Source organism: Embiotoca jacksoni, unplaced genomic scaffold (assembly GCF_022577435.1).
Source record: "Embiotoca jacksoni isolate LCO1_2020_lvr unplaced genomic scaffold, fEmbJac1.0.p SCAF_3, whole genome shotgun sequence".
In the NCBI taxonomy this organism is placed as follows: Eukaryota; Metazoa; Chordata; class Actinopteri; family Embiotocidae; genus Embiotoca; species Embiotoca jacksoni.
In genome coordinates, this window is record NW_027185381.1 from 5650459 (window position 1) to 5668075 (window position 17617).

Consider the following 17617-nt stretch of genomic DNA (forward strand, 5'->3'; position numbering starts at 1 on the left):
ATATTGCTCAGATAATAGACCTGCAGAAACACAAGCTACATTAATTTGCAACTGTATTTTGAGGATTAGGGCATTGATCACACAAGGTCTAATTGTGCATGTGAGACAGGAACCACATTGACCGGATTCTTGTTTTTGGTCAAAATACAAACACCAAACCACTGGTCAATTATAAATAACATTTTGTCATGTTAGAGAACATGATCAGTGCTTGATTTAACTTCATACAGTTAAATTGGGCAGATGGGACCTGTGACCTAAAGTCATCCTTTGGAAAAGTTCACATGAAATCTTTATCCCCCTGTGCTGAAAATGAAATGCTGCAGAACAGTGAGAAGATCCAGCATGAAAGTCAATGAACAAAAATAAAAATAAGGCTGTAGAAAAAAATGATGAAGAAAAATGAAGATTAATCATAAAATATAGCCAGTTCATCGAACATAATGTCATTGAAAAAGTCAACCTTAAAGATGTAGTCAATACTGCTATTAGAACCATTCTACATCCCAGAAATTATGCTTTAGGATATGCCGATGAATTTACTTTGGTTCACATTTATACTTCAGTGTAATGCAGGTGGGCCTCCAGAGAGCGTGTGGATGTGCACTGCACCACTTTGAGCTTCAACACGTAAGTACACTAGAGAAATAAAGAAAAAAACAAATAAAAAAATGTCACAATCGTGGTTTAAGCCTATGTATCATTGATTATTTTGTATTATCATTGATTGACATGTCCACAATTACATCACGTAAAAAAACAACAACACATTTAATACATTTCCTGGCAGTTCTAAATTGTCACGAAAACACACATAGACGGTACTTTGGCGCCACCCAGCCGCGAGGCATCGTAATTACAGCTCCCTCGCACTTCCGCTCCTCAGTCAACAAGGAAGCTCCACCGACTCCCCTCTCCCCCGTTATCTCACGCCGTCGTTTTCACGGCAGGACGGTGGCCGTTCACCCGTCGGTATGGCGATGTCCACATTTCAGAAGGTGACCCTCGCGACGTGCCTCGTGCTGTGCGTCGCGCTGCTGCTTCCCAAAATGCTGTTATCCCGGGGGAGGAAGGATGCTACCGAGCGGCCGGACGGTGCGTCGCCTTTCACGGTTATTCTTTACTGTCCAGACGGCCTCTGCTTTGAATTTCATAGCTGTTCAGACAGCGGATAGAACATTATTTATTAGCTATAGAGAGTCGTGATAATGTGTTTGTTTTTTGTATTTTCAAGCCAAAAACTATATTGTGCATCATTGGTGTATCATCGTTCTTGTAGTTGCATTTTCCTCCCTGGCGAGGGCGCCAAAACACTGACACTTTTTATTTTGGTTTACTAATTATTTTGTGACCAACAGTTTAAAACTCAAATATATTCCATTTACAATGATATAAAACTGTGACTGTAAAACTTTTCAGCTCAAAGCTTTTGAAGAAGTGTCTGCTCAAATGAACAGAAATCAAAGACAAATTCTTATATCTTTACTGTTTTGGAATTCTAGTTCAGTTTGTCCAGCTGTCCTCCCTCTCCCTGCAGGTTCAGGTCGTTTCCCTCCGATGATGCACCGTCAGATGGCTCCAGAGGGCCGAGGTCAGAGGGCCGCGGGGTCCGCGGGGTCCGGCTCCTCCAGGGCCAACAACCCCGAGGCTATAGCCAGAGCCAAGGGACCAGGAACCGGGGTAGGAGCCGGAGGAAAATCCAACCTGGCAGGACAGATCATCCCTGTGTACGGCTTTGGGATCTTATTCTACATCCTCTACATACTGTTTAAGGTGAAATACTGCCAGACCCACACACAGCTGTTGAGTAGAAGTGGTGGAGAAAGTATTAATAAACCTTTACTAAAGTAAAAGTTGCACACCACTTAACATTTAAGAAGTTTGAGGTGGAAAATAGGATTTTGCATTAAATAGTACAGTATCAAAGTCTATGTCTGAAGTTGAATGGAAATATCAAACTATTTCATACTGCAATAAAAAATACACTATAAAGAAATTATTACGTGTTTGCATTCCTCTTTTTGGCAGAGGCGAAAGTTAATATTTGAGTGGTTTGAACACAGACAGATGCTCCCCTGTGGGATTTGCTATGATATGCTTTGAGAGTTTTAATCCTGTTACTGTCTCCCTGTTAGATCACATCCAAGGGGAGCAGCAAGCCGTCGGAAGGCAGGTTTCCTTCGGTTCGGTCAGAGAACATGAAAAGAAAGATCAGTGAGTTTCATTCACTCATCACTTATTCTCTCTCTTTTCATTGCTGCACTCCCTTGTTTTTTTTTGGACTGAGGCACCTGCTAAATCAGGGGTGTCAAACATACGGCCTGCGGGCCGGATCCGGCCCGCCAGGGGGTCCAGCTCGGCCCGCCGGATGACTTTGCTGAGTGTGAAAATTACAGAAAGACATAAATTGCATTTCTATGAGAACATGGAGGTTTATGAGTACTAATGTTTTGTAATTTTTTTTTTAATCGATCCAGTAATTGCTTCAAAAACAGCGTAAATGCGACGTCCGCTCCGGAGGAAGAAGCGCTCGTTTGGCGTCAAACGCGTCACAAAGCGAGGGAATCTGCAGAGGAGAGCCCAGGCAGATAAACAGCGGGCTGATGTCTTGAGATTTTGCTCTTTATGTTTCTAGTTAATTGTAGAAAGACCTTAAAATAGGGTTTATCATACAAAAACCTTCACCAATGATTTAAACAAAGAGAAATATTGTCGTTATGTATGCATTATTATGCTATGGTTTTACTGGTCTGGCCCACTTGAGATCAAAGTGGGCAGTATGTGGCCCCTTAACTAAAATGAGTTTGACACCCCTGTGCTAAATGAATGCGATGTCATTTTATGAAGGAAGACTCTTCTTCAGCATTGCAGCAGTGTCCCAATTGTGTGACTATCACAGCCCATCCTGATATCATGCCCAAGTTTGTAACACACCTGTCAGTTCACCTGAGGATACCATATCAGGTTCCCGTTTTGCCTCCTAGGCATGAAAAGTAAGGTCCCTTTCACCGAAACAACTTGGTGCCAAACGTCATAGTTTGGATTAGATAATGTAAGTTTATGCAAATAAAGGTACATATCATAAGTTAAATGCATTACATTATGGAAGTAACTTAGTCACGCTACTTACAAGAAATCCACAGGGGCTGACTTTCTTACGGACTCAAACACCAGTCCTTGGGGTGAAAGTCCTGTCCCTACTTTAGCATTCTTTATACTCTATCACATGACCTCCTCCTTCGATCCAGGTCTTGCCTGTGCTTAGTTTTTACACCTACGTTAGTCAAAACGAGACACTGACACAGTATCCTCCAGTGAACTGATGGGTGTATTACAAACCGGGGCTGTACAGTCATTATTATCTTATCAGCGCTGTATTGGCATTCTTATGCATTCCAGTATGTGACATACATAAGTGACACAGATGTAGATGACACTTAAGTTAATGTTCTATTTTTCTGTTTAGAAGGAAGTAATGTCAGACAGAACATCAACATCAAGGGCAACATTTCCTTTAAATGAATAAAAGCTCTTTGTGTGTCACATCAGCATTACGTCACATCCAGTCTCAGAAATCTCCACGTCCGAAATGCACGTCCATCTTTGAGGTGCATTAAGTTAATTAGAAAAAAATGAATGTTGGCCATTTTCTGGCACATTGATTCCTATAAAGCATCATACAGTGAGATGTTTGGCAGTCCACCCAGGCTAAAAAAAAAAAGAGAAAACAACTGTACATTTTCCAAACGATTGTACCCGCCTACACTTGTCAATATTGTTTCAACTTGTCGGGATTCTGTGGCTTTTCCTTTCCCCTTATGTTGTTTTCCTTTGGTCCTCCAGCTGACTTTCAGCTGGCTCAGCTGCAGGAGAAGCTGAGGGAGACGGAGCTGGTGATGGAGAATATCGTCTCCACCGCCCACCACAGTCCAGACAGGTGGGTGTGCGCTTTATACCGAGGAATCATTTTGTCTGCCAGCCTCCTCCCTCTCTCTTTCCTGACAGGAATGACTCATTTAGTCAAGCTCATTTTCTTATTTGTTAATTGAATTGCATGAGTGCAGTAATCGCTTCCACAGCAAAATTAAAGACAAACGTGATACTCCCATACAGCAAAGCATGAAGGCATATATTTTCCTCCTATGATTTGCTCTCGTGTTGTCTTCAACGACTAGACCACGGTTTTAAACTTTTGCGCTTTATAATCATCTTTTAAGTTTTTGGACATTATCCTCACAAATATTGAGTTGCTGCACATAAATACTTATTTTGGAAGAAAATCCTAAAGAAACTTCAAACTGATTTGCATCTAAACAACCAAAAGGCATAGCTTTTTAGATAAAAAAAAAAAAAAAAAAGAAAGAAAGCATTTTGGTAGTTCAGACAGAGTCCAAAAGTAGGCACAGTTTAGGTGAGAGATGTGAACGAGGAGCGCTGAGTTTTCTGTCTGCGCTGCAGGGTGAAGGTGGTGACAGCAGATCAGGAGGAGAGTCTCCTGCAGCAGCTGACGGAGATAACTCGGGTGATGCAGGAGGGCCAGCTGGTGGAGGGGATGGAACCAGAGAAGAAGAAATGCAACGACTGGGAAGGTAACGGTCACAGTGGCGAGTTCATGATGTAACATGAAAAAAAGACAACATTTTACCCAAAGAAAGCCATTCTCACTTCCACTTCCTGTCTCGAAAGAATGAAAAAAGGGAATTTGTTGTGTTTGATATCAAGCTGTCAACACAACTGGTTACTTTTCTACTTCTTCATTCAGTTCCTAATTACAAGTTCCGAGAATAGATCAGACGATGGATTTTTGAAACGCGCTACCATCCAAACAGGTACAAAGTTCAAACCAATACCGGAGAATAAATGAGTTGTTCCATTTCTCTGAACTTCCCACAGATTATCCTGAGGAGCCTCATCCGCACTGGGAAGGTTCCCGCTGCAGTTGCCATCACAGTCAGCAGCACCACAGTCCACAGACAGAGGTCAAGAGGACAGAGACTGACGGAGTCGACCTGGGGGAAACGCTTCCTGAGGACGTTACAGGTGGAGGAGAGGATCTGAGAGAAGACACTGTGAGAGAATCTGGTTTGACAGCAGTGAGTGAAGGAGACATAGGGCCAGAGAGCGATTTAGGGGGAAGAGAGAAGGAGGACATGCGTGAACGCAAGGAGGGAGGGGGTCGAGTTGATCTGGGCGTCCCGGAGGTGGACTTGGCTGGAGTCCTGAATGAGCTGGAGCTCACGCTGAAGATGACGTCCATGATGGAGCAGGAGAAGATAGAGGACCTCACCCGGCCGACAGAGACGGAAACGTCCTGCGGCTCAGTCAGACGAAGGAACAAGAGGAGGAGGGCAAAGAAAGCTGTAGACTGACTCTGACATGATGCAGAGAAACTTAAGCTGGAACCTAGTTTGTGGAGGTAGATGCTGTTTTTTGTGACTTTTCTCATCAGATGGGCAGTAGCATGGAAGTTGGTAAAAGCATGAAAATGAATCACCAGCTTTGTTTATTTACTTGAAGTGAATACGTGAGAAAATGTGTACAGGGCAGTTTTATATCACTATTGTCAGCTTTGTCAACACAATAAATAGTATGATTTATAGTGTTAAAGCAGGGGGCCTCATTTATAAAATGCTCATCATCTACAACCTAATTTAACAATACAGTCAATCTACATAATGCAGAAGTCCATTACATTTTTGACTTAATTTATAATAACATGAAAATACCTCCAGGACTTGTCCAGGTCAAGATTTGATGTAAAAAAATCTGCTGAAAAATTAGAGAACCTGCTCACTGCACAGATCCAGTATTAAGATCTGCAACAGCAACCCGGTATGACAGCAGTCAGTCCACTATGAGACACCAGGTCAGTGTTACGTTTTGACTCACTGAGGTGTGAACAGTAAGGTGCCTTCGGTTTATCTACCAAACGCTATGTGGTTTAAGTATGGGGAGAAAAAAAGTACTAATGGACAGGAAGAGATCCCGGTTTGGGTCAAAAAGGTCATATTATATGTTACCTAACAGACGTTACTTAAGTGAGTAAATGACTTATATTAGGGTTGCTTTCTCAGAGAATGAACCCTAGTCTCCTGGGAACGTCCTGGGTTTGATCCATCCTACCTCTCTTCACCCACCTCCCTAGTTGGACTTCGCCACGCTTTATACTTCATCACGTCACCTCGACCGTGATCATTTATGTGTACTTTTCACACCTAAAGGGTCAAACTGGACACTGGCACAATATGCTGTAGTAGACTGATTGGTCTGTTACACGCTTTCTCTTGATACCAGCCTGGCCACAGTATATGTTAAGAGGTACAAATAAACATCTCACCAAACTGAAAATGGTCAACGGAGGCTAAAAACAAATTTCATATAGATTCTGATGTTTATCATCATTTACTGGAGAGCTTGTGCCTTTTTCTCACATTCGTCAGCAACCAAACCAGTCGTTTTAAACTTTGTCGTTATCTTTTATAGAGCAGGCTCCTGAATCCCTTTTTGCTGTGCCAATGGCATCAGATACAGTAAATGAACTGGACTACTGTGAAGGGGGCAATACTTAACAGGAGCTGCTCTCCTCTTGTTTCATCAATGTTGTGTATCTACTTTTTTTAAGCTCTGAACAAAGCTTCTGTCAGAAAGCAGGTCAGTCATTCAAATAAAGTTTTCTGGCTCCTCTGCTCACTTGTTTCTTCGTTTGCTTTAGGTGTGATGTATTTCAGTCAATAACAGTCACTCTCGGAACTCCCTCTTGTTTGACACCTATGTTGTTGATCTTCTAGATATTGTTTCTTATTGTAAGACAGCTTGATGCACTTGTAAGTAATGAAAAGCAACAGCACAATTCAAAAAAAGAGTTTATGACTTGTATAATGGTACACTTTACCCATACAAAAGCAACTTTACATGGGTTAATGTTCGCAGAATATTTATCAAGAGCAACAGTTTAGCCAGTGGCACATTACAAAAACTTTCTATTTGAAGAATTTCCATGTCAAGTTGCAGTGTCAGGTTGGTCTAGGATCTACAGGAAGTAGATCTCTGGGCGGCTCGCTGCCTCAGTGCTCCATTGGCTCATCGGGCACCTCTCCAGGGGCGGGTTCATCTGCAGGCTGGGCAACCTGAGACAAAAATTAGATTTTTGAAAATATCATTCTATTTCAAATACTCTACCAAAGCAACGACATGAAAAGTTCTAAACTGTGTTTTTTTTGTAGTTGAACACCCGAAACTGGACGGGATAAATGCTTCCATTACCTTTCTCTGGGGCCTCTCCTCCAGCCCCTCCAGGTACGGGGCAACTTCATTGTCGTCATAAATGGTGAACTCCATGTCCTTTCCCACAATGCCAATGGAAACATTCTGAAATCAAAAGACATGCACATAAGAAAAGGCCATTACGCTGATGCACGTTTAAAAAAATATTGCATTATAAGCCTACAAACGTCTTAACAGATGCAGGTGTAACCACACCCAGACCTCACCTGCTGGGTGAGCTTTTGGATTTATATTGTTGATACAATCGCAGTTAAATGCTGTGGAATTTATTACAAAGCTGTGCAGTCGAGGATAAAAATTTTGTTCCAGGCCAGACATCGTCCAGGCCTAATATATTACTCATCTCTTGTGCAATGGGAATTGTGTAGAAGAGTTCCGGATCAGACAGGAGTAAGGACGACGGGAGCTGGCGTACCTTGGTTGTGAGGTCCTGCTCGGCGGGGAGGGTTTCTCTGAGAGCACGGAGGCCATGCTGGACCAGTTCATTCAGATTACCTGACAAAAAACAACAACTATTAACTCAATAGAACACTCCACAATCGTACAATGAAGTTGTTAAAGGACACTGATGAAGTGATGACTAAAATATTTAAATGTCCCGTAAGCTCAGGACAAATCTATGAACAAAATTAAGTGTAAAACTGACTCATAAGGACACCCTGCTTTCTGATTGACACTGTGACACCAACCCACTGAAACACTCGAGAAAGTAACCTTCCAAAACCAACTTGTATTTGAAAGGCTTTGCTATAAATGGAAGTGATTTACTTCTAAATAATAAATAATAGAGATCATATGCAGTGTAACCTTTTCTGTTGTGCTTTGTCGTAACTGCTCCAATAACTGATTAAGTTTCAGTATTGATGCACCTAAAGCATTACTTCTTTCAAAATTATTTAAAGAGATGCATTTTCAAAGGGGCTTAAAACTTATTTGAACGCGGTCCACTAGTTCTGAAGTGCTACCTGCTTATTCAAAGATGTGGTTTTGTTTCTGTGTGAGTTCCAGCCATCAGACTAGAAGTCCCAGTTGCATACCTTTTTTTAAATGTGGAAAAAACAATTCCAACGCTTATTAGTTCAATTGTCTACCTGTCTTTTCATGTTGGACATTATGATGGTTGACCTGTGATTTTGTTTGCTATTTGTTTATGTTGATATTTTTTTGCAGTATTTGGCAGAAAGCACTGCGTTACATCTGGCTTTCCTGAAGAGTAATAAATATGTGTGACTGAAGCTGAAAAATGAAAGTGTGATCTTACAGTCGGAGAACTTGTCCATGCATCTCTCCAGGTAGGTGCGTGCCGACTGGGAGCGCGCGCCGATGGACATGGCTTTGCAGTCAAAGTAGTTTGCTGATGGGCAGGTCTGGAAGATGTGAGGTCCCATGTCCTGTGTGAAGCATAACAAACGGATATGAGCTATGGGGACATATTTATATTCATTCAATGACAGATGATACTGTACAAGTGTCAACCAAGTGACATATTTAACAAACAACATACGAGAACAAACTTACATCATAGCCTGCAATGAGGAGTCCAACGCCGTAGGGCCTCCTTCCATACCTCTGTGTTGGGATTTGGGTTTCTGCAGTCTCAGTCAAGAATCAATGCTGCTATTCATTTAATTTTCAGCCAAATAGAAAACAGGTTGTTCAGTTGTCTTATTCACAAATGGGAAGGAGTCCATATTCGATATTATACTGATGGCTAGACACCAACTTGCTACTTTAACAACAAAATTGAATTTTCCTTTGACACGTCAAATTAACAGTTGAAAGGATACTGCTGCCAACAAGAGAGACGAGACGTGACGTGGGGAGGGGTCTGTCGAAGACAAATCTGGAGTCCAAGCACTCCTGACGCATGAAGTTACTGCGGAAAAGAAGGTCTCGGTTACATAAAACTTAATTATGTATTTTAATATGCATCTTAACTGAACGCCTTAATCGAGAACACTAAATTAGCTATGACCTACCAGAGTAGCCGAGCATCAGCAGTCAGTCCAGCGATGGAGATGCCGACATGGTTGTCAACATGAAGGATCTTCTTCTGGTGGGCAGCCAGTTCAGACTGAGCTCTCTGCAGAGTCACAAAACATGACATGTTGTGATTTGACTCTAATAGCCTGCTGCAAGCCTGGACTGTATACAGTACTTTAAAAGGTCCAATTAAATGACACTGAGATCACAGTTTTCATCCAGAGTTGATGTTTTGTTTTTTTCTCCTTTCAAAATAAAACAGTACACTTCATTTTACTATCAATGAGAGTTTAGAGTAAACTGGCACTCAAAATCAATGTAGGACTATGTAGCTATGCCATCTTGGGCTGTGATCAGTAACCGACAAGACGACAGTGTCTGAGCATACCTTTAATGCCACCAGGACAGCGTTGGTTCTGGATTTCAGTCCAACAGTTGCAGACCCTTGCTTCACTGCCTCCATGGCATACTCGATCTGATGAATACGGCCCTGTTTCACGCATGGACACGGACAACGTTTACACATTAAGCTAAGTCCTTCCTAGTGAAAGCAACGTGTATTTTATTTTGAAAAGTCAAGACAAGAGACGGATAATTAAGGCAAACAGCGACTTACCTGTGGGCTCCATACTGTCACATCATTGTCGTATTGGTTGCGAAACTAAAGACAAACACAAGCCATCATTTGAAAGTGAAATTAAAGAAATATTGAACAAATGATCTGACTTACATAGTTGTCTTGCATGATCGGTTAGTTTCTCGTTTACACACTATGTCCAAAGGGCTGCAAACCCAAACTACAGAAGGTTCCGTCTTCCGCATGCAGCCCGGACCTTTCTAGACTCAAGGTTTTAAATTACTTACCACGACTAAATAATTGATAAAGCCGTGTTTGTGTCCAGCCTCATACGAAACAGACTTCAAACCAGGTCCGAGTCTCAAACCGGCTCATATCTGGTGAAGTCCCGATAAAGTCAGCTGACGTTTAGACGGATCGAATTTTGACTGCACGAAAGTTTGAAGGATCATGATAGCGACTGCAGGTATATCTGTTGACTCAACAAAAGAAGATATCGGTCTGAAGCCGCGGGCCGTACCGCTGAAGGAAAACGAAAGTAAAGACATGACGCTTTTTTTTTTTTTTGCTAGCTTCAGTGATGCTAACTCAGGCTAGTGTGGCTAATTTTTGCTAGCTACTTTGCTATATCCCGCTAAGTATATAACCATCTAACTAATCAGCAACGCAATTATATAATATATATATATATATTACGTCATTGGGAGCTCGAGGACTTTTTAATATGATGTGGTCTGATAAACATAAGCCGTTAGCCGTTTCTTCGGGAACACGTACATTAGATAGTGTTGACCATCGCGCGTTAGCTTTCAGGGGCTGTTTTGCTTACTCACAGTGCAGTCAAAAAGTTAGCTAGCGTTACATCAGGGCGAGTAAATTAACCTCGTTTTCAGGTTTTCCTCGTAAACACCAAAACGTAGAGTAGCTCTTGTTGTTATTTACTATGTAGACATGTTGTCTAATATTTAACTAACCGACATATATCAAAATTCATTCATACTTACCATCTCTGCTTGCGTCTCGTCTCCTCCGCTTGCGCTTTGATCCGAACTTGATTTACTTTCCTGGCGACGACGCATGCGTGACGCAAGGAAAACTAGCAGAGCCCCGATTTAAAATCAGCGGTGAGCAGACTGCGTGATATGGATGGAAGTGAGCCTGACGCTGGGTGCAAACAACACTGATCTTGGGACGTTTCATTTCGTCCGAAGATGTTCAAAAGTTGAAAGTCTAAACGATTACATTTATCAAGAAATAATATATATATATAAAGTTTTTTTTTTTATTTGTTTTTTTTTAATTGCAATAGTAGGTAGTCTTTTTAGGCTATTTAAAATTGTTTTTAACCTCATTTAAAAGTATAGGCTATCATACACAAATGTACACAGTTTTAGACACAGGCATGGTTTCCTTTGAGGAATATTAACATGCAGCATGAAACAGTTGGCCCTGTGACGGACTGGCGACCTGTCCAGGGTGCACCCTGCCTTCGCCCAAAGTGAGCTGGGATAAGCTCCAGCCCCCCGTGACCGTGTTCAGGATAAAGCGGGTATTAGATAATGGATGGATGGATGAAGCAGAGTTTTATTTTTAGCTGCAGCCTATTAAGTGCTCTATGCGACTCAATGGGCGTAAACCATTACTTAATTTCCAAGCTAATCCTGCATCTTTCTTTCTTTCTTTCTTTCTTTCTTTCTTTCTTTCTGTCTTTCTTTCTTTCTTTCTTTCTCTTTCTGTCTTTCTGTCTTTCACTGACTGCGCAGTGATTTTTCATGAACACCAGGCGGCAGCAGTAAATTAGAAGAAGACACTGCAGGTACTTCACTAACATCGACCATGACAATATTACTGCTGTTACGGCCACTTTTGTACACAAAGACCCAGAATAAAAGATGAACAAGCTGTCCCGTAGATGATAAGGGTGGGTGTTTTATATGCTAGTTCGTCATCTTTTAACATCTTACTGTGCTTGAAGTTCAGAATCAAAAGTTGGAAGATGTTACACAAGGAATTATACACAAGAAATGTGGGTTTGGCAGTTGGTGACTCCTGAACAATACAGACAATGCACAGATGATGCAGTCTATTACAATGTCTACAGATTGTATACTCTGTACAAGCAAAATGCAGTTTATATGAAATACTAATAATATAGTGCAAACAATAGTAATGTGCATCAGATATGGAAACGGAATTGTGAAGTACGGGTATTTATACAGTACAGTAGACTATAAGTAGATATGAGGCAAGTTGAAATTACAGTCAAGTCCAGAGCAGCTTCTACTTTATTAATTTTTTTAAATATATGCAAGTCCATATTCAACTCAACTCAACTGACACAAGAAACAACAATAAAAAACTAAATCTAACAGTTGGATGTTAGATTGCAGGTGCACATACAAAAGAATATGCAGCAACATTGTGTCATCCCTAGTGACATTTTTAGGTGTGTGGTTCCGTGTCCTCCTCTTGTAATGTCAAATGAACTAAACTACATAAAAAAATAAACAGAATCCAAGCAGTCATGTAGCCAATATATATATATATTTCAAAAGGCAGGCAGTTGCAGTTCATGTGTTTTCAATGTTCCTTTAAGGGTAAATGCCACCCATTTTAATAATTCACATATGTTATTTCTGTGCCACAGAGCACTTCAGTCAATACTTGTCATCCACTGCACTTCTCTGAACCATCTTTCTTCATAGATGATAAACTAGACGAAGACAAATTAGGTTTTAGAAACAGATTTTAGAGACAGCAAACTGGGCTAAAATAAGTAAAATGTCCCATTTTGACAAAGTCAACAGCCTATTTATTATCTATGAAGTTGCCACTGATGCTACTTCTGGGCGAAGCACAGATGGCACAGGGAGTTTTCATCTTGATTCCTGTCTTCAGGAAAGTGCCACCAAGTTCAGAGAAACTGGCTGAACTGCCTTAAATTACAGTCTTTAAATTGGCAGCCACCCATTTCATCTCCTGAACCTGTGAATGTATCAAATTTCTCTGCTATGTTCACCTATTTCAGCAAATTTCTCTATTTGGAAAAGTCCACTAAATGGGAAAAATTTAATTAAATGTCTCTTGCATGGCATAGCTTTATTTCTTTTAGACAACAAAAAAATCTTAGTCATTTCACAAGTCCTTATCAGATCATGATCAAAATCAGATGATGAAGCTATATCCTTTGTGATTAAGGTGTACTACCACACAAATTTAAAATCCCATTGCCTATTCCATTAGCTGGGTAAGAGCCAGACATTTCTGGTCAATACATTTTCTTTCTTCCTGTTCCTTAAGGATTTTTCTTTCAGATAAATCCCAGACGATTCAGTGCTTGTAATGGGTAATTTCTGCTGGCATGTCTTAGCTTTATTGGTTTACTGTAATACTCATTCGCAACCTTTTTTTCCTTGTGACCATTCCAAATTATTCAATGTCAGTTTACCACCGTTCACCATAATGACATACTTTATGTCTGCTAATCAGCAGTAACCAGTTCAGTTTGATTTGTTTATGATAAAAGTAGAATTATTCAGTAATTTACAGGAAAAAAAAAAAAAAAAAAAAAAGAATCATAACTGTGTATAGCAGGAATATTTTTTTCCTTTCAACTTTAATAATAATTGCATGACCCCCTCCATTTATATCTGTAACTACTGAATCCAACTGGATATTATACAATTGTAGAGCAGCTCTACAAGTGGACCAATGCTGACAGGTGTGTGGTGTATTTACCAGCGAGCTTGTAATGACTCTCCCAAACTTCAACATCTCCTTTGTGGCTCCACAAATTGTTGGACATCAGGAAATAATTTTCATTTCCCAACGTGTTCTGTCATTTTTTCATGATGTGCGTCTCTGCAGTCAGATAAATGTCCACTAAATGCCTCTCCTATGTCCAATACCCTGTGTCTGTTTTTATTCTTGGCCAACGCTCACAATTTTTTTTTTCCTCTGTTAATGATATCTGATGTACCCTTGATCCAGGATGGGAGGGAGGGAAAGAGGGGTGAATTAGTAGGACTGTGCTGACGAGCTCTCCTCCTCTGCCAAGGCAGCGGCAGCACCGCGGCGGCCATTACATCAGCACGCCAACCTCTTCCTTTGTGATTGAGATTGTAGGAGCTGTGCTGAGCTCAGCATGTTTTTTTTTTCTTTCTTGGGGGCCTCATTTAACTCTGCCAAAGCCCCCCCTCCTCTTCTGTTTAATTTTTCAAATGGAGAGCAGCCTGAGTCACTGTGTGATGGGTCCGAGCCACAATGTGGACCCACACGTGGTGGCGAGGCAGACAGTGTTTTAAGGAGTAGAAGAGAGTGTGAGTGCACCCATACCTCTAAACTAGTCATGGTTTACAATTTGTTTTAATGACATGGGAACAGAGCAACCTCCTGGCTGTTTTGATAATAACACAACTTACATTGTTGTATCTTTTACCTGAGCAGCATATATTTTACTAATTTATAAAATAATTTTTCATCCTGAGTGACTTAAAATCCACAAATTCCATCCCCTTGTTGCTTAAAATAGATCAGCGCTGTGTTTTAGCCTGAAAAATGACTGGAGTAATGGGTGGGAAAGGTGGCGGCTCTGCCAAGGTTGCATTAAGCTGGCAGCTATCCTATAACAAGGCAGGTCAGGGGTCGCCAGCCGCACGGCAAACGGAGGAATGCCATCTCAGCCCCTCCCATCGATAAGTTTTATGGGTCTCAATACTGCATGTCGTCATTGACTTTAACATTTCCATACAGCAAAAAGCCAGTGCATACGTGTGACAGAAGAGGTGAGGAGAGAGTCTTGCAGATCCTGTTTGCTGCCGTCAGTTTCCTGGGCTTGACGAAAGCGCTTATGCAGCACCTCAGTGGCAAATGGCTGAACAGGCTTTTTCTGGCTAAAAAAAAAATGCAGTACATTGAGGGCTCTTAATATTATCAGCAGCTAGATTGACTCTTTTTGCACAGTCTGCACTTCAGAATATCAAGTGAAGAAGTATCAAACCACACATTTGGTGTAGAATGACCTATGCAACAGTAACAGGTTCGCTTAAAACGACCTGATGCCAGTAAGCATCAGATATGGGTTTTACAGTCACATTCAAATTGTGATTGAAAAAAATGCTCTTCACTGTCAAAAGGAAATGCAGCCCTAGAAGAAGTTGATTTCTCATATTATGTGAACAGTAGGCGAATTAGGATTTTCCTATCCATCATTTTTATTGTTTTAATGCCAGGAAATGCACCCACACCAGTGGCACAGTACCAGAATTCATTATTTTAATGTTCTGATTGCATTTGACCAAAGCAAACACAGCAGAAGTTTTAAAACTCTTTCTTAAAAGCAGATTGCACAGGTGGTAGAGAGTTTAAAGTTTTAAACCATAACATGATACGGAAATCTATTAAAAGTGATTAGCATAAAGTATAACACAAAACGCAGTCAGACTTTTCAGGGCAGTTAATTTTGTCAGTTAATGCACTCGTAGGTGACCTTCCTGGACCCCGTAGAGGAGGACATTCACTGACTGCAAAATTAGCTGCGGGAAAATCCCTCTGCTATTGTTATTGTGTCTGTAAAATTTAACCAGAAAGAAAGACAGAAGAAATCTTGCACGTACCAAAACAACAATGAATCAGTAATACCACCACGTTTCCAAAAAAGTTGGGACGCTCTGTAAAATGTAAATAAAAACAGAATGCAATGTACACTGAGATGAATAGAGGATTTATTTCCTGAAGAGACTCGACTTAGACTCACTTGGCTACAGTAAAGTATACTGCAAATATCCTCCCTTTCGAAGCGTTGGCTCTTTGTGTTATTAATTAAAGACATTCTAACTAACTTTTCTTTCTTCTTTCCATTCAGGTTGTTTAATTTGCACCTCATAAGACTACATCTGTGTGAGGCTAAATCTGTGGGATACTGGATGTTTCCAAACTAATGAGTTTGGGCTTTAATGATGGTTGTCTGTCATTGGTGCATCAGTCTGTTGATCCAACACTGTTGTTCAGAACAGGTAGGTAGGTAGGTAGGTAGGTATTTACTTTATTAATCCCTGAGGGGAAATTTGTTTGCTACAGCAGCATACAGAAGCAATAAGATAATAATAGAAATAATAGAATAAAATACTAGAATAGAATATAATAATAGAAAAGCAATAAAATAGCAGTAAATAGCAGTAAAAAATATAAAATATAAAATGCACAGTTTATACAGTACGTATATCTATATCTATATGTATATAGATATAGATATAGATATATATCTATATATCTATATCTATCTATATATATTATATACAAACAAACCAAGAACACAGTCAACATATATATATATATATATACAGTACAGTATATATCTATATATATTATATACAAACAAACCAAGAAACACAGTCAACAGTGTTATTGTACTGTGATGGATTTTGCCAGAGGTGATTTATTGTACAGTCTTATTACAGTGGGCAGGAATGATCTCCTGTATCTGTCCTTGTGACAGCGGAGCTGGAGGAATCTTTCAGAGAAAGTGCTCCGCTGTCCCTGCAGCAGGTGGTGGAGAGGGTGGACAGGATTATCCAATATGGACATTAGTTTGTTCAGCGTCCTCCTCTCCACCACAGAGTAAAAAACCTTGAGAAATTTTGGATGGATTTAAAGAAAAATTCAGGCATAAACTGAGATCCTAATGTCTCCAATTTGTCAACTGTAACACAATAACATGGCTCAGTCACGGTAGGAAGAAATGCAACAACTAAACTATTACATGAAGCTTCAAAGGGAAATTATGACGAGTCAGACAACTGTCTTTAGATTCTTATCTGGCTAAACAGAGTTTGAGAGAGAAGTTGATATATTCCCTGTTTTCTCACCAATGACTGAGTAGAGTGGGCGTACTTGTTGAATTGTGGATTTCTGAAGGTTACAGATGACACGGACACCTGCTGTTCAACATCTAAAAGGTGTGAGGTGTGGGGGGAGTTTCCAAAACTACCCACATATCAAACAGTCCGGACAGACCATTAATCCTGTCTAAGTACAGCTGGTTGTAAAATCGGAAACAGGTCAGCAAGTGAGTGAACCAGTGATTTAGCACTAAATTCCTAAAACAAGGTCTCACTCCTGATGGACTGTCCTGATTGACACCCTCAAACTCAATGTTCTTCTTTAGGTTCCGCTGGGTTTCGATCTAACTTTTGATTTAATCCTTAAGCAAAATTACAACACTGACTACTGTTCATATAATTCAAATATAAGTACACTGATCAGCTGTGCCTCCATCGCTGTTAGTCATTTCAAATCACAAATCCTTTTCTTCACCATGCTTGGCAGCAGGAAAATGCAGCCATTTACTGTAAAGATGTTTGATGATAACAGAGGCTGAACTAACTTGAAAACTAATGCACAAGAACCACTCGTTCATTTGTCATCCTTTGTGAGTGTCAATGCAGAAACATCTGATGATGCCAAGCCTACAAAGCGGAGACATCCAATCATTACTTTTGGCTCACCGGCAAATGTTTAAGCATTAATTGCATTTGCTCATCTAGCACTGCAGCTTTGGAATAAGACTAATGTTGTAATGAGAGTGGTCACTTTTGGAAATGAGAACATTGTCTTCTGTCGGTTAGCACTACACTGGATGTGTTTAATATCCACAAATTATTTTGGGCAGCAGCAAAAAAAAAAAAGAAAAAAAAAATTAACATCCACAACAACCACAGCAAAAAAATAAATAAAACAATAACACAAATCAACTCAAACCTGATGACTGATTTA

General features: G+C 40.4%; 2 protein-coding genes across 2 annotated transcripts; one reads left to right on the top strand and one right to left on the bottom strand.

Annotated features, from left to right (window-relative positions):
- Positions 1 to 882: 882 nt before the first annotated feature.
- ric3b (RIC3 acetylcholine receptor chaperone b) lies at positions 883 to 6688 on the top strand. Its single transcript, XM_069162600.1, has 6 exons — positions 883 to 1095; positions 1538 to 1773; positions 2136 to 2214; positions 3844 to 3937; positions 4459 to 4589; positions 4894 to 6688. Exons 1-6 carry the CDS (start codon positions 975 to 977, stop codon positions 5367 to 5369), a joined length of 1137 nt encoding a protein of 378 aa, XP_069018701.1. The 5' UTR covers positions 883 to 974; the 3' UTR covers positions 5370 to 6688.
- A 162-nt stretch (positions 6689 to 6850) lies between these two features.
- psma1 (proteasome 20S subunit alpha 1) lies at positions 6851 to 10916 on the bottom strand. Its single transcript, XM_069162601.1, has 10 exons — positions 10849 to 10916; positions 9884 to 9928; positions 9656 to 9757; positions 9264 to 9367; positions 9072 to 9160; positions 8803 to 8873; positions 8546 to 8675; positions 7700 to 7779; positions 7264 to 7368; positions 6851 to 7127 (listed from the first exon to the last, which is right to left on the bottom strand). The coding sequence occupies exons 1-10, from the start codon at positions 10849 to 10851 to the stop codon at positions 7065 to 7067; spliced, it is 792 nt and encodes a 263-aa protein (XP_069018702.1). The 5' UTR covers positions 10852 to 10916; the 3' UTR covers positions 6851 to 7064.
- Positions 10917 to 17617: the final 6701 nt, after the last annotated feature.